This window comes from Oncorhynchus nerka, linkage group LG9b, assembly GCF_034236695.1.
Source record: "Oncorhynchus nerka isolate Pitt River linkage group LG9b, Oner_Uvic_2.0, whole genome shotgun sequence".
Lineage (NCBI taxonomy): Eukaryota > Metazoa > Chordata > Actinopteri > Salmoniformes > Salmonidae > Oncorhynchus > Oncorhynchus nerka.
In genome coordinates, this window is record NC_088424.1 from 5,346,665 (window position 1) to 5,365,054 (window position 18,390).

Consider the following 18,390-nt stretch of genomic DNA (forward strand, 5'->3'; position numbering starts at 1 on the left):
GGCTGCTTTTCCTTCACTCTGCAGTCCAACTCATCCCAAGCTATCTCAATTTGGTTGAAGTTGGGTGCGGAGGCCAGGTCATCTGATGCAGCACTCCATCACGCTCCTTCATGGGCAAATAGCCCTTACACAGCCTGGAGGTGTGTTGGGTCATTGTCCAATTGAAAAACAAATGATAGCTCCACCAATGGGTGGCTACTTTGAAGAATCTAAAACATAAAATATATTTAGATTTGTTTAACACTTTTTTTCGGTTACTACATGATTTCATATGTGTTATTTCATAGTTTTGATGTCTTCCCTATTATTCTACAATGTAGAAAATAGTAAAAATAAAGAAAAAACATTGTATGAGTAGGTGTGTCCAATCTTTTGACTGTATTTAGCAACACCTCCCCCATAGACATTCCTGTATTTTCTATAGATGTTATATCCTTGTATTCCTACTGCTGTATCATCAAAGGTACTGTTTAAGTGAGTCTCAGAAATGGCAATTTTTTTAATGTTATCTAAGATTGGCAAATTACTATTGAAAAACAGTGGAAACACATAGAGGGTTGCAGAACTTAACAGAGTCAGGGTACATCCAGGCCTGATCTTGTGCAAATACCAGATACATTAAACCCATCTGGTTCACAATGTTCACATCTCCTGTTTGTTTTGGAAATAAGAAGAATGGCAACGTCCCCCTGCTCTGTGCCTTGGCAAGTCCCCCCCCGTCTCTCTCTCTCTCCTTCAGAGTCACTCTTCTGACGGGCCTCCAAAAAGACATTGAGTTATTTTTTAAACAGTGCTGGTGATATGGTTTATTGAGAGTTATCACAAATGTTTGGTTTCAATGAAGCATGACAGATTCTACATGATGTTGGGCCTTTCGTAGATTGAGTGACTCACTAACCAGGTTTTAATCTAACCTTTATTGGCTGGAGCACACGTGCCATGACTAGAGTGGCCACAACATTTTTACAGACCAAAACCAACAGTAGAGGGGAAAATGCGATACATGGGAATTGAAAGATCTTTTTATGTGACCTACGTCATCACCCCACAGCCTTTTATCCGCAACCACTCAGTTTAATGGAAACACCCCATTAAACTTTATGGTATGTGTTCATTGGTGGATGTCCGTCATCCATTTCATATGATATGTTAAGAATGACCATTTCTATGATACGTTACAGGATTTGCAATTTGTACAATATGTTACAGATTTGCAAAATGTATGATATGTCATGAATTCCAATTTCTTGTGGCTGAAGTTAGCTAGGTGGCTAGCGTTAGCTAAGCTAGGGGTTAGGGGTTAAGGGTTAAGGTTAGGTTTAGAGTAGTAAGTAGTTGCAGTTGCTACAATGTTACAGTTGTCTGTGGTGAGATTCTAACACGCAACCTTTGGTTTGCTAGACGTTTGCTTATGTGTCCATCCATCCACCCCGACCGACCTCTCTCCTTTCATTTTAGCCTTAATTAAGTAACCATACCATACCAAACGTAACATATCATATTCATTTGAGCGTCCCGGATTTACTACATGACATCTAGCCTATGAGAAGTGAGCCCCCGCTAGGAGACGGTTTCTTTAATGTCCCGTCGAGAATAAACGCCCATTGCACTGCATCCCTCGTGGAGTTATGCTAAACTCCTGAAAATGTACAAAAACAACATTCCTGAGCTAAGTGACGGTCTTCAAGACATTCTAGAACTGAGGCATTCTCAGTGTCTGGAGCAATAGAAATGAAATCATCTGTTATGTTGAACTGTGGATCCTTCTTTTAAGGAGGAGAGAGATAGAGAGATACAAAGAGAGAGGGATCATGTTTGTGTGAGATCATAACATGTGTTTTGAGCTTGTTATGTGTGCGTGTGTATGTCATTGGAAGTAGCCCTGAGTGTCCGAGAGAGGCCTGGAGATGTTATGGAAAGCCCACTGCAGGATCCCATCTATGGAGCTCTGCTGAAAGAGGACAAATATACAACACCATTAAATAATAGTTCCCTGCCACAGACATGTCTATTGTCTATCACCGAGAGATAGACAATAGACATAATAGAGATAACTTTCTATATATGAAATAGCGGAGGGATGTAATGACATGTTATTCACATCTTATATCACTTATCTTGATTCACATGAAAGTCTGATTCACCTCTCCCATGATGGAGTCTAGTTCATCCTTGTGTAGGATGGGCTCTGAGAGAGAGGAGTGCTCCTGAGTGTGTGGAGTCAGACCAACCTGGGTGTACAGTGGTTGAGAGAGAAAATAAGACTGTATAATGACCACACACACACACACACACACACACACACACACACACACACACACACACACACACACACACACACACACACACACACACACACACACACACACACACACTGTACCTGTAAGCCCTTGGATTCCGCCTCTCTGTCTGTTGAGCTGCCCCAGGGCCTACTGCAGGAGGAGCAGATGGACCTCCCACTGTCACAGACAAAGACAGAGGAATGCTGACTGATATGCTGTTGAACGTTCCATTACTAGCCATTAGCGTCACACAAATGATCACGTGACCGCGTGATCAGCTTGGTGCAGCTTATAATATTGAATGAACTGGTGAATACACTATCAGAAACAGAAGATATGACTTGATAGGTTGAAAGAGTAATACTCAGAGGTGGGATGAGATGGATTTAGAGGTGGTCTTACTTTGGGAAGTGGCAGTAGGTGTGGTACTTCTGTAGGCACTGGAGACAGAGGGTCAGGTCTCCTCCACTGAGGAGGCAAACCCCACACGTCTCCCTGACCTCCACCACCTCGCCACCTGCACACTGGTACACACACATGCACGCACACACACACACACACACACACACACACACACACACACACACACACACACACACACACACACACACACACACACACACACACACACACACACACACACACACACACTGTTAGCATACTGTAGCACTTATACTGTAGCACTTATAACACCTTGTCATAAAGCATGTATAATGAAATAGTAAATAGTTTATTCATCATCTATAAATCATTACTCACACATTAGGTAATGTTAGTAAGCTAGTTATTCACTAATGCAATTGTACACGAGAATGCGTACTAAAGTACTTTTTTTTTAGCACAGCCGTTTAAAAGAAAAGTTGTTTCGCACAACCTCGAATGTGTACAGTTGCTTTTCTAATATGCGTTTCCTATTAAATAAAATGTGTATTTTTATAAATGCAGTCATAGGCTACTATTTCAGCCCTCAATGAAAATATAGGCCTGGTCCCGACACATCTATGGTTGTAAGCCAGGCCGGCTGGCCGTTCATTCTATCAGTTAGGTTGCCATCATTCTATCGGTTAGGTTGCCATAGACACAACCCAGCCGTGAAGTCTTTTTGTTCTATATCTATATCAGTCGTTCTAAATGTTTGGTTGCCATGCCTGCTGGCAACGCTCTTATCCCTTGCTAGCTAGCCAACTACAGCTAACCCATTCAGGTCAGGCAGTGCAGCTAAAATAACAGCAAAGTAGCGGCATTTGCATTTGTTTAAGCTGTTTTGGATACATCCATGGCAATGAGCTAATGACGCGGGATTTCACTTGGCATAGAAAATGTGCTCTCTCTTCAGGACACTGTTCAGAGGAGCTAGCCAACTATACAGCTAATGTAATCATTTCAAACTGAAGCTGGTAAGACAGCAAAACATTTGTGAAGTATTTTTGTTGTCTATCTATGGACACGACCCAGTCGTTTGTTCTAACTTTTCTATTGCCATGCTATCTGGCAACGCTCTTGTATCTTGCTTGCTAGCTGGCTAACTATGCTAACTGCAAAGCAGCTGCATTTCATTTCGTTTGACCTGTTCTTCTATTGACATTTCTTTTTATATGTCCATAAAAATGATGCTGATTCATGATTTAAACTGACTGAGAAAATATGTCCGTCTCGTCCTGACACTTTAATTCTTAATAGGACAGTGGAGATCAAACTTGAGTATTGAAACAATGTTGCAAATGTCCAGAAGCCTACATAAAAGTTTGTACAAACCCTCCCTCCATTGTTACAAACCAAATGTTAGGCGAGAAGCAATGGGGAAAAAATGTCTAGATGATTTTTACAGTGGAGATCAAGTTAATGATTTGGACTGATGGGACAGTTGATGCACAGGGATTTCTCAGATGGAACAGAAAACAAGATGCCCATTTTTTGCATCATAGGCTTACCTGTGCTAAACAGGTTTTTCATAGGCTTACCTGTGCTAAACAGGTTTTTCATAGGCTTACCTGTGCTACACAGGTTTTTCAGTATGGCTTAGAACACAACTCAACCAACCACAATGCTTGTTTTGACCAACCGGTTATAGAAACATTTATAAACAACTTTTAAGCTTTTTAATATGGGTCCTTACAAACTGACAAAAAATGACGTTTTCCGTCTGAAAATGCTAATATTATCATTTATTGGCATTGACTATTCTACCAAAACCAATGCGTTGATTGCAGTCACTCCTTGGAGCAGTCAATAGACTGCCATCACATTACGTGGAAAGAGTTACTAACTTCTAAAGGCTCAGTAAAAGTGCCCCCAAACAAAGGTTAAAGGTTAAAGGTTGTACATGCCACATTTCTACTAGCAAGTCATACATATAACATTCTACCTCAGTCACATATCACTAGTAAATGAAGGATTAAAAATCCACTAGAGAAAAACGGGCAGTTATGGCCAGCGGTCGTGTGTCGACTATCTCCCTGTGATTTGTTCGAGGTTGACAACGACAGCAAAACATTTGCATTTACAACTCATCCCCATGTCCTTGGAACAGTTTTATGAATGAAATGGTTGCTAGATTTCTTTCAAACGTTCTGTGTTGACCACGACTCCATTTAGTTGCTTCCAGCCTATAGACAGAAACTAAAACAGGAAGCTCCCGCTCTCAGGTCTGTTCGACGCTGGTCCGACCAATCTGATTCCACGCTTCAAGATTACTTCGATCACGTGGATTGGGATATGTTCCGCATTGTGTCAAACAACAACATTGACGAATACGCTGATTCGGTGAGCGAGTTCATTAGCAAGTGCATTGGCGACGTCGTACCCACAGCAACTATTAAAACATTCCCCAACCAGAAACCGTGGATTGATGGCAGCATTCGCGTGAAACTGAAAGCGCGAACCACTGCTTTTAACCAGGGCAAGGTGACCGGAAACCTGACCGAATACAAACAGTGTAGCTATTCCCTCCGCAAAGCAATCAAACAAGCTAAGCGTCAGTATATAGACAAAGTAGATTCGCAATTCAACAGCTCAGACACAAGAGGTATGTGGCAGGGTCTACAGTCAATCACGGATTACAAAAAGAAAACCAGCCCCATCACGGACCAGGATGTCTTGCTCCCAGACAGACTAAACAACTTCTTTGCTCGCTTTGAGGACAATACAGTGCCACTGACACGGCCCGCTACCAAAACCTGCGGACTCTCCTTCACTGCAGCCGACGTGAGTAAAACATTTAAACGTGTTAACCCTCGCAAGGCTGCAGGCTCAGGCGGCATCCCCAGGCGCGTCCTCAGAGCATGCGCAGACCAGCTGGCTGGTGTTTACGGACATATTCAATCAATCCTTATTCCAGTCTGCTGTTCCCACATGCTTCAAGAGGGCCACCATTGTTCCTGTTCCCAAGAAACCTAAGGTAACTGAGGTAAACGACTGCCGCCCCGTAGCACTCACTTCCGTCATCATGAAGTGTTTTGAGAGACTAGTCAAGGACCATATCACCTCTACCCTACCTGACACCCTAGATCCACTCCAATTTTCTTACCGCCCCAATAGACGACGCAACAGACGACGCAACAGCAACCACACTGCACACTGCCCTAACCCATCTGGACAAGAGGAATACCTATGTGAGAATGCTGTTCATCGACTACAGCTCAGCATTTAACACCATAGTACCCTCCAAACTTGTCCACAAGCTCAAGACCCTGGGTCTCAACCCCGCCCTGTGCAACTGGGTACTGGACTTCCTGACGGGCCGCCCCCAGGTGGGAGGGTAGGTAACAACATCTCCACCCCGCTGATCCTCAACACTGGGGCCCCACAAGGGTGCGTTCTGAGCCCTCTCCTGTACTCCCTGTTCACCCAAGACTGCGTGGCCATGCACGCCTCCAACTCAATCATCAAGTTTGCAGACGACACTACAGTGGTAGGCTTGATTACCAACAACGACGAGACGGCCTACAGGGAGGAGGTGAGGGCCCTCGGAGTGTGGTGTCAGGAAAATAACCTCACGCTCAACGTCAACAAAACAAAGGAGATGATCGTGGACTTCAGGAAACAGCAGAGGGAGCACCCCCCCCTATCCAAATCGATGGGACAGTAGTGGAGAGGGTAGAAAATTTTAAGTTCCTTGGCGTACACATCACGGACAAATTGAATTTGTCCACCCACACAGATAGCGTGGTGAAGAAGGCGCAGCAGCGCCTCTTCAACCTCAGGAGGCTGAAGAAATTCGGCTTGTCACCAAAAGCACTCACAAACTTTTACAAATGCACAATTGAGAGCATCCTGTCGGGCTGTATCACAGCCTGGTACGGCAACTGCTCCGCCCACAACCGTAAGGCTCCCCAGAGGGTAGTGAGGTCTGCACAACGCATCACGGGGGCAAACTACCTGCCCTCCAGGACACCTACACCACCCGATGTCACAGGAAGGCCATAAAGATCATCAAGGACAACAACCACGAAGGCGAGGTCAGTACAGGTGCATCAAAGCAGGGACCGAGAGACTGAAAAACAGCTTCTATCTCAAGGCCATCAGACTGTTAAACAGCCACCACTAACATTGAGTGGCTGCTGCCATACATGTAAAAAATGTATCACTAGCCACTTTAAACAATGCCACTTAATATCATGTTTACATACCCTACATTGCTCATCTCATATGGATATACTGTACTCTATACCATCTACTGCATCTTGCCATCTTTATGTAATACATGTATCACTAGCCACTTTAAACTATGCCACTTTTATGTTTACATACCCTACATTACTCATCCCATATGTATATACTGTACTCTATACCATCTACTGCATCTTGCCTATGCCGTTCTGTACCATCACCCATTCATATATCTTTTTGTACATATTCTTCATCCCTTTACACTTGTGTGTATAAGGTAGTTGTTGTGATTGTTAGGTTAGATTACTTGCTGGTTATTACTGCATTGTCGGAACTAGAAGCACAAGCCTTTCGCTACACTCACATTAACATCTGCTAACCACGTGTATGTGACAAACACAATTGGATTGGATTTGATTTGATATGTTGTGTCCTTACTCTTTTTACCATTGATATGTTCTAGGCTATTTTAAAGAGCATCAGGTACTGCTGGGAATGTCTACCAATGGCGATGTCTACCAATGGCGATGTCCAACTTTTTGTGAGAAATGACACTGGTCACTCGAAACACAAACATAAAGTAATGATTTAATAAATGATGAATGAACTATGTACTAATCATTATAAAAGCTTCATTACAAGGTGTTATGATGAATTGCACAAACTAATCTGAAAGAGACTTTGAAATGACTAACGATAACACTAACCGTTTGGAGAGAAAAGAGAGACAATAGAATAGACAACTGGAGGAGACTAAAGGCCACAAAAATAAAGAATCACCTGATATGCACAGACCTGACCGCTCTTGGTTGTGGTGACACCGGAGAGAGAGGTGGAGGATAAGGAAGAGAAGAAGGAGAAGTCGATGGTGGAGTTACTGGAGCTGGTCTCTGTCAACTGGCTCTGAGCCAAGGGCTATGGGAAAGAAGACGAGAACTGTCATACCTCAGTATCATACTGAGATCGAACCGTTATGCGTCAATGTCACACTGAGGTAGAACCGTTATACCTCAATATCATAATGTGGTATAACTCTTTCACATCAACGTCATAGTGAGTTAGAACCGTTATGCCTCAATGTCATATTGGAGTAGAAACAGGGGTTGGAACCTAAATATATTTTCCAATCATTTCATTCTGAATAGAAACCCCCAAAATTCTGTTCCGTTCCACTGTTCCCACCAGCATAATAAAGTTCTGAACCGTTTCGAACCCCCAAAAAGTAGCTGTTTATAGAGTTCCGTTAAGTTCTTTCTTCAACCTGCGAAATAGACATTTTTTTTTACATTTAGCTCGACAAATAACTTCACAAATCAGTGCGGATAGAGCAGCTTGCTATGGACTGGGCAAGCTAGTTGTTTACTAGTCTGAGTTCCGGTCTCTGTAACATTCCACTCCTTGTGCAGGTGGGAGTGCGAGAGAGAGGTGGACATTAAGGAGGCTTGGCTTGAAGCGCTAGGCATCATGATACGACGTGCATTATAATGTGTTAAGGATATTAGCAGGCCTATCGTTACTTCACTGTATTACATAATTATCCTTAATTACATAACTTTGAACATCCAAGAGTTGGCTCATGCTTTTAAAAAAGTGCTTATGTTCCGGAACACTATAAGATCACTTTTGTTCCCATTTGTTTCCATTTGTTGAAATGTTCTCTTCTTTTCCGGTTTTCTGTTTTGTTCCCTGAACCGGTTCCAACCCCCAGGGTAGAACCATTATACCTCATCATCATGAGGTAGAACCGTAATACCGAGTTGGAACCATTATACCTCAATATCATACTGAGGTAGACCGTTAATACCACAATATCATACTGAGTTAAAAATCATATACCGCAATATCATACTGAGGTATACCGCATTATAATACTGAGGTAGAAACATTATACCTCAATGTCATAGGGTGGAAGTAGTAGAAATAGTAGTGGAAGTAAAATTATATGATATTGAAGAAAATACCAACTTTTGACACTGACCTGAACAGGTAGTACTGGGTAGATTCTCTCTCTTCTCACCTTATTGCAATGGCATGATTGACAGCGCCAAGTGCCACTAGAGAAAGGAACAAAGCTTGGGTCTTATGTTAGATTTCGACTTTTGTTGGCCTAATGTAAAAAAAAAAACACACAAATAAAACAAAGTTATATGCACAGAAGTCAAGTAAGGATTCTGTCCACATAATGTATACCTTGGTATTGTGGTGAGGGGAGGGTCTAGGCAGGTCAGGTGGTAGGCCCTGGGACAGCCATCACAACAGATGAGCTCACCTCCATCTTTACACACTGCACACTCATCATCATTACGCTGGGCCTGGATACACACACACACTGATAGACACTCATCTTTCATATACAATCTATTTTCAAATCAATGTGAAAATGTAAATGTTGATGAATGTGCATTTTCTTTGTCAACTACATGAGGCAAATACAGAAACACATTCCGTCTCAAAATGATCAGTCACTTACGTCTCTAACCCTGGTGCTGGACTCCTCCTTGTGGTGGTATTTAGTATTTGCAGACTTTGTCTTGTGTCCTCCAGTCAGCTCATCGAATGGCCCAGAGGTGTAATACTCACCACCCACTTGAATGCACTTTTTGGCACTTCCTGTAGAAAGACAACTAAATGTAGTCCTACTCTCCCCTTTTGTTCTTAATATTTAAATTCCTACAATGAAACCTGATATGGTGTCTGTGGAGGTTCATTGGCTGACGGCTATCTAGATTAGATTAAAATCAACTTTAGTATCCCACCAGGGGGGAAATCATTTGGTTATGTGCTTAAAAAGAAAAAGTACATAACACATAAAAACATAGAATAATACACAATCAAATTAATATGGAAGTGCAATAAGCCACATATTTACAGCGCAACTGCAATGCATATTTACTGTGCACTCCTAGAAACTCTCTATTGGCGCATAAATTGGTGCCGACAGTGAGGGCTACCGTGCTTCTAGCTCTTAGGAAACTTTGCAGTATTTTATTTTTGTATGTATTATGTTTAACTTTATTAGCCCAGAAAATTGTTTGTGTTATTACAGAACTAATGGATTTCAGAGCGGTGGTAACTCACCAGCACTACCAGCATTATGAACAGGAATATGACTTTCCCGAATCAGATCTTTTGTTCGTACCCCCCAGGGCAATTGAACTGATTCCAGAGGCCGACCCAAAACACTGCCTGCGGAGGAGAGGTACTCGGAGCGGACTTCTAGTCCGACTTAGGAGGCGTGCACACCACACACTGCTTCAGAGTATATTACTGGCTAATGTTCCGTTTCTGGATAATAAAGTTGACGAGCTCAGGGCGAGCAATTCTTTCCAGAGAGACAACAGAGACTGTGACATACTCTGTTTCATGGCTTACTCGGGATATACTGTCTGAGTCCGTCCAGGCAGTTGGGTTCTCAGTTCATCGCGCAGACAGGAATAAATATCTCTCCGGGAAGAAGAAAGGCGGTGTTGTTTCATGATTAACGACTCATGGTGTGATTGTGATAAAATACATTAACTGAAGTCCTTTTGTTCACCCAACCTAGAATACCTCATAATCAAATGCCGACCGTGTTATTAACCAAGAGAATTCTCTTCAGTTATAGTCACAGCCGTGTCTATACCCCTCAAGCCGATGCCACGACGGCCCTCAAAGAACTTGACTGGACTTCATACTGTAACGGTTTTCTTGACTTGAAGGAGAGGCGGACCAAAATGCAGCGTGATTTCTATTCATGGTTCTTTAATGAAGAAACCTATACATGAATAGACTAACTAAACAAGAAACGTGAAAACCTAAAACAGCCCTATCTGGTGCAAACACAGAGACAGGAACAATCACCCACAAACACACAGTGAAACCCAGGCTACCTAAGTATGATTCTCAATCAGAGACAACTAATGACACCTGCCTCTGATTGAGAACCATACTAGGCCGAAACATAGAAATACCCAAATCATAGAAAAACAAACAGACTGCCCACCCCAACTCACGCCCTGACCATACTAAATAATGACAAAACAAATGAAATAAAGGTCAGAACGTGACAGTACCCCCCCCCAAAAGGTGGACTCCGGACGCAAAACCTAAACCGATAGGGGAGGGTCTGGGTGGGCATCTGGCTGCAGTGGCGGCTCTGGCGCAGGACGTGGACCCCACTCTACCATAGTCATTGCCCTCTTCAAGGGCCTAGAGTTAGCGTGACGACCCTCGCGTCCGACCTTGGGCCTAAGACCCTAATTAAAGGCCCCACTGGACTGAGGAGCGCCTTTGGACTGAGGGGCAGCTCCGGACTGAGGAGCAGCTCCGAACTGAGGAGCCGCTCCGGACTGAGGAGCCGCTCCGGACTGAGGAGCAGCTCCGGACTGAGGGGCAGCTCCAGACTGAGGAGCAGCTCCAGACTGGCTGACGGCTCTGGCAGCTCATGGCTGGCTGACGGCTCTGACAGCTCCTGGCTGGTTGACGGCTCTGGCAGCTCCTGGCTGGCTGAGGGCTCTGGCAGGTCCTGGCTGGCTGACGGCTCTGGCGGGTCCTGGCTGGCTGACGGCTCTGGCAGGTCCTGGCTGGCTGACGGCTCTGGCGGGTCCTGGCGGGTCCTGGCTGGCTGACGGCTCTGGCGGCTCCTGGCTGGCTGACGGCTCTGGCGGCTCCTGGCTGGCTGACGGCTCTGGCAGCTCCTGGCTGACGGGAGACTCTAGCAGCTCAGGACAGACGGGAGACTCTAGCAGCTCAGGAAAGACGGGAGACTCTAGCGGCTCAGGACAGACGGGAGACTCTGGCAGCTCAGGACAGACAAGGCGCACTGTAGGCTTGGTGCGTGGTGCCGGCACTGGTGGTACTGGGCCGAGGACACACACCTCAGGGCGAGGAACAGGGAACACTGGACTCTGGAGATGCACAGGAAGCCTGGTGCGGGGGGCTGCCACCGGAGGGCTGGTGCGTGGAGATGGCACCGGATAGACCGGACCGTGAAGGCACACTGGAGATCTTGAGAGCAGGGCTGGCACCATCCGCCCTGGCTGGATCCTCACCCTAGCCCGGCAGATGCGGGGAGCTGGGATGTAGCGCACCGGGCTAAGCACTCGTACTGGGGACACCGTGCGCTCCACCGCATAACATGGTGCCTGACCAGTACAATGCCCGCCACGGTAAGCACGGCTCGGAGAACTGTAACGCCGAGCTGGCACAGGACGTGCATGGCTAGGGAGGCGCACAGGAGGCCTGGTGCATGGGGCTGGCACAGTCTTCACCAGACGGCTAGCACGCATCTCAGGACGAGTATGAAGGGCTGACCCAGGTGACATCAAATCCCCGACACGCTCCGTCGGGCGGATGTTGTGCCTCAGGCACCAACACAGCACCTACCTCATAACTCTCTCCTCCAATCTCCCCATTAACTCCTTCACTGTCTCTGCCTCGCTCACCTCCAATTCCGTCCTGACTGGCTCTGGTTCCATCCTTGGCTCCTTACGCTAAGCAGGGGGAGTTGGCTCAGGTCTGACTGCTGACTCTGCCAAACTCTCCCTGTGCCCCCCAATACATTTTTGTGGTTGCCTCTCGGGGTTCCAGCCGCGCTGCCGTGCTGCCTCCTCATACCGGCACCTCTCTGCTTTCGCTGGCTCCAGCTCTGCTTTGGGGCGGCGATATTCCCCTGTCCTTCGCCGTCTAGAATCTCCTCCCAAGTCCACGAGTCCTGCGTTCTTTGCCGCTGCTGCTGCTGGCCGTTACCACGCTGCTTGGTCCATTGTAGGTGGGTTATTCTGTCATGATCGTCGTAAAGAGGAGACCAAAGCGCAGCGTGATTAGAATACATTCTTCTTTTAATGAATGAAGAACACAAAGATCACTTAAACTAAAAACAACAAAACGAACGTGATGCTATGACAACGAGTGCAGACACAGGCAACACATAGACAATAACCCACGAACTACAATACATCACAGGCTACCTAAATATGGTTCCCAATCAGAGACAACGACAAACACCTGCCACTGATTGAGAACCATATCAGGCCAAAACACATAGAAATAGACAAACTAGACATACAACATAGAATGCCCACTCCTATCACACCCTGACCAAACAAAACATAGAAACAAACAACGCAAATCATGGTCAGAGTGTGACAGTTATTCCCTCCGCAAGGCAAACAAACAGGCAAAATATCAGTATAGAGACAAAGTGGAGTCGCAATTCAACAGCTCAGACACGAGCAATATGTGGCAGGGTCTAACAGACTACAAAAGGAAAACCAGACACATCGCTTACACCGCCGTCTTGCTTCCGGACAAGCTAAACACCTTCTTCGCCTGCTTTGAGGATAACACAGTCCCACCGACGCTACCAAGGACTGTGATCTCCCCTTCTCCATGGCCGACGTGAGTAAGACATTTAAGCGTGTTAACCCTCGTAAGACTGCCGGCCCAGACGGCATCCCTAGCCGCGTTCCCAGAGCATGCGCAGACCAGCTGGCTGTTGTGTTTACAGACATATTCAATCTCTCCCTATCCCAGTCTGCTGTCCCCACATGCTTCAAGATGGCCACCATTGTTCCTGTACTCAAGAAAGCAAAGGTAACTGAACTAAATGACAATCACCCTGTAGCACTCACTTCTGTAGTAATTAAGTGCTTTGAGAGACTAGTCAAGGATCATATCACCTCTACCTTACCTGTCACCCTAGACCCACTTCAATTTGCTTACCGCCCCAACAGGTCCACAGACGACGCAATCGCCATCGCACTGCACTAGCCCATCTGGACAAGATGAATACCTATGTAAGAATGCTGTTCATTGACTATAGCTCAGCATTCAACACCATAGTACCCTCCAAGCTCATCTTTAAGCTTGAGGCCCTGGGTCTGCAACTGGGTCCTGGACTTCCTGACGGGCCTCCACCAGGTGGTGAAGGTAGGAAACAACACATCCACTTCACTGATCCGCAACACTGGGGCCCCACAAGGGTGCGTGCTCAGCCCCCTCCTGTACTCCCTGTACACCCATGACTGCGTGACCACGCACACTTCCAACTCAATCATCAAGTTGCAGATGACACAACAGTAGTAGGCTTGATAATCAACAATGACGATACAGCCTACAGGGAGGCTCTGGGAGTGTGATGCCAGGAAAATAACCTCTCACTCAACGTCAACAAAACAAAGGAGATGATCGTGGACTTCAGGAAACAGCAGAGGGATCACCCCCCTATCCACATCGATGGGACCGCAGTGGAGAATTTGGAAAGCTTCAAGTTCATCGGTGTACACATCACTGACAAACTGAAATGGTCCACCCACACAGACAGTGTGCTGAAGATGGCGCAACAGCGCCTCTTCAGCCTCAGAAGAAATTTGTCTTGGCACCTAAAACCCTCACAAACCTTTACAGATGCACAATTGAGAGCATCCTGTTGGGCTGTATCACCGCCTGGAACAGCAACTGCACCGCCTGCAACCGCAGGGCTCTCCAGAGGGTGGTGCGGTCTGCCCAAAGTATCACCGGGGGTAAACTACCTGCCCTCCGGGACACCTACAGCACCAGATGTCACAGGAAGGCCAAAAAGATAATCAAGGACAACAACCACCCGAGCTTCTGCTTGTTCATCCTGCTATCATCCAGAAGGCGAGGTCAGTACAGGTGCATCAAAGCTGGGACCGAGAGAATGAAAAACAGCTTCTATCTCAAGTCCATCAGACTGGTAAATAGCCATCACTAGCACATTAGAGGCTGCTGCCTATATACATTGACTTGAAATCACTGGCCACTAATAAATGGAACACTAGTCACTTTAATAATGTTTACATATTTTGCATTACTCATCTCATATGTATATACTGTATTCTATTCTATTCTACTGTATCTTAGTCTATGCCGCTCTGACATTGCTCATCCATATATTCATATATTCTTAATTCCATTCCTTTACTTAGATATGTGTGATTTGGGTATTGTTGGAAATGGTTAGATATTACTTGTTACATATTACTGTACGGTTGGAGCTAGACACACAAGCATTTCGCTACACCCGCAATAACATCTGCTAAACACGTGTATGTGACAAATAAAATTTGATTTGATTTGTACTTGCAACACAAGATTTACAGTCATCAGGTTAGGGTTGTGCTCAGGATAGTGTTGTGATTCCAGTGTTACTCACCAGATCCAAACACCTGTTTGATGAGGATCTCCTCTCTGGCCCCGCAGCTGATCGGCAGCTCACTGGACGACAGAGTGACTGCCCTCTGGACTGAGGTGGACACCGCCTGGACACCTGCTAAATGGTAATAGCACAGTAATAATGGTCAGTTTATAGTGATGATGTTGATAAATTTAGGCTGATATAAAATATTTTGTGCCTTCCCCAAATCATCACAGAATCACAAACAGAGAATGGAATATGAAACAGATTTGATGACCCTTTCCAGCAGGTATCTGAGAGACCACTGCAGCACCTTCACTTTTCTTCACCGACTTCACTTTGCCACCTGGAACAATGACACCAAAACATGTATAATGAGCTTGGTTAAGAAACACTTGAGTTTTCATTCCAGCGCTAGTTGTGCCACCAGAGACTCTGGGTTCGCGCCCAGGCTCTGTCGCAGCCAGCCGCGACCGGGAGGTCCGTGGGGCGACGCACAATTGGCCTAGCGTCGTCCGGGTTAGGGAGGGTTTGGCCGGTAGGGATATCCTTGTCTCATCGCGCACCAGCGACTTCTGTGGCGGGCCGGGCACAGTGCATGCTAACCAAGGTAGCCAGGTGCACAGTGTTTCCTCCGACACATTGGTGCGGCTGGCTTCCGGGTTAGATGTGCGCTGTGTTAATAAGCAGTGCAGCTTGGTTGGGTTGTGTTTCGGAGAACGCATGGCTTTCGACCTTTGTCTCTCCCGAGCCCGTACAGGAGTTATAGCCATGAGACAAGATAGTAATTACTAACAATTGGATACCACGAAAATTGGGGAGAAAAGGGGGTTAAAAAATAAAATAAAATAAAGTAAAGCAACACTTGAGTTTTGAGTATATTGTAGTACAACCTGTTGTCATATGGCTACGGAGTGCATTATAATGGGTATTTGGAACAATATCTTATATCACACCTAAACTGTTTATACTTTTTCCGTGGTGCTGAGAGTGGTGAGGGTGATGAGGGTGTCTCTCCCCCAGGCCCCTCTTCCTGCTGTGGGACTCTCGAGACCCTCGAGGGGATCTCTTCCCCTGCTTGGAGCCCACCATCTCACTACCTGACAAAATGGAACACCACCCACAGAATAAATTATAATTATAATAAACTTAAATTTGTTAATCTAACCACACTGTCCAATTCACAGTAACTTTTACAGTGAAAGAATACCATGCTATTGAGGGGAGTGCACAATTATGAACTTGAAAATATATTAATAAACCAATTAGGCACATTTGTGCAGTCTTGATACAACATTTTGAACAGATATGCAATGGTCAATTTGATCAGTCTAAAACTTTTCACTTACACTGCTGCCATCTAGTTGCCAAAATCTAAATTACACCTGGGCTGGAACAATTCATTATGGCTTTTCTCTTGCATTTCAAAAATGATGGTCCAAAAAAACAAACAAAAAACATGTTTTTTTCTTTGTATTACCTTTTACCAGATCTAATGTGTTATATTCTCCTACATTCATTTCACATTTCCACAAACTTCAAAGTGTTTCCTTTCAAATGGTGTCAAGAATATGCATATCCTTGCTTCAAGTCCTGAGCTACAGGCAGATTTGGTATGTCATTTTAGGCGAAAAATTGAAAAAAAGGGTTGGATCCTTAAGACGCTCCAATGTCACTTCAACTCAACTCCCTCACTTCAGGGACACAGCCTTTCAATCAACTGTTTTTCTCTGCCCAAAGTACCCCCTCATATGCAATTGATCACTACCCCAAGTACCCCCTGAGGATAAACCAAGTACCCTCAGAGGTTCTAGTGCCACAGGATGAGAAACTGCTTAACTGCTACAAGACCATGGTGCTTGCCTACGGAGCTGTGAGGGGAACGGCACCTCAGTACCTCCAGGCTCTGATCAGGCCCTACACCCAAACAAGGGCACTGCGTTCATCCACCTCTGGCCTGCTCGCCTCCCTACCACTGAGGAAGTACAGTTCCCGCTCAGCCCAGTCAAAACTGTTCGCTGCTCTGGCCCCCCAATGGTGGAACAAACTCCCTCACGACGCCAGGACAGCGGAGTCAATCACCACCTTCCGGAGACACCTGAAACCCCACCTCTTTAAGGAATACCTAGGATAGGATAAAGTAATCCTTCTCCCCCCTTAAAAGACCTAGATGCACTATTGTAAAGTGGCTGTTCCACTGGATGTCATAAGGTGAAAGCACCAATTTGTAAGTCGCTCTGGATAAGAGCGTCTGCTAAATGACTTAAATGTAAATGTAATGTAAATGCTTAAGATGGGGTTACCAACCTGGTTGAATGCTGGTCAGGAGGGCCTGCAGTCTTGGGTAGCTGTGCTGGTTGTAGTCCTTGGCCAGGTTGGTCCAGAAGGCCTGGATGGTGGTCCTACTCTGCTCCAGGAGCCAGGAAAGCAGGGAGTACATGGCCTTGTGGATCCCCTCCCTGCCCTCCCTCTCCAGGGTATCCTATGGGTGGTCATAGCAAATTTTTATGATAATAATACTTTTTAGCAAACACTTTTATCCAAGGCGACTTACAGTCATGCGGGCATACATTTTTACTTGGGGCTAGTGCCGGGAATTGAACCCACTATCCTAAGTGCCATGCTCTACCAACTGTCATTCAATGTTCCATGTACTGTAGAAAATGGTACAGAGTGAAATATACACCGATTTTTTGTTGTTGTTAATAGATAAGAATACAAGGCAATGTATTGAAGAGAAAATATTATAATTGTACATGACGTCCGTCCAAGCTAACATCAGGAAATGCTCAAACTTTCTCCATAAGAGCTCTTACATCAATATGAAATATACCATTATTATTATATACTCCCCATAGCTCACCTTCAGAATTTGGTCGCTGATGATGCTGCGGTCCACCAACCCATAGAGCAGTGGGAAGGGATCATCGATCACCATGGAGATGTCCGTGCGGAATTCCTTGAGCTGGGAACGGGGGTCAGGATCCTCAAAAGCCTCGACTCTGGACATGGCTCACAGTTTGGTATGTGTGGTGTTCATTCATACAGTATATTCAAGTGGTCTAATGTTGTCTGGCTTTTATGTGTGGTGTGTTGCTGTTAAGTCGCACCGGCGAAGTGTAACAGGAGAATCTGAAATGATTGAAGTGACCTTTGGTTTGAGCCCTCAGTGTTGGAGGTGTGGCTAGTCCAGGTGAGGGTCACTTGATGGGTATGTCCTCCATGGTTGCTCAAAAGTGTTTCTGGTTTCCTTTTTCCAGATGAACACACACACACACACACACACACACACACACACACACACACACACACACACACACACACACACACACACACACACACACACACACACACACACACACA

General features: G+C 45.5%; 1 protein-coding gene across 1 annotated transcript; it reads right to left on the reverse strand.

Annotated features, from left to right (window-relative positions):
- Positions 1-762: 762 nt before the first annotated feature.
- Positions 763-18,273, reverse strand: aire (autoimmune regulator). Its single transcript, XM_065013894.1, has 12 exons — positions 17,891-18,273; positions 17,335-17,509; positions 15,999-16,127; positions 15,046-15,174; positions 9,361-9,500; positions 9,081-9,202; positions 8,869-8,944; positions 7,671-7,805; positions 2,685-2,806; positions 2,381-2,459; positions 2,145-2,231; positions 763-1,948 (listed from the first exon to the last, which is right to left on the reverse strand). Exons 1-12 carry the CDS (start codon positions 18,035-18,037, stop codon positions 1,868-1,870), a joined length of 1,422 nt encoding a protein of 473 aa, XP_064869966.1. The 5' UTR covers positions 18,038-18,273; the 3' UTR covers positions 763-1,867.
- Positions 18,274-18,390: the final 117 nt, after the last annotated feature.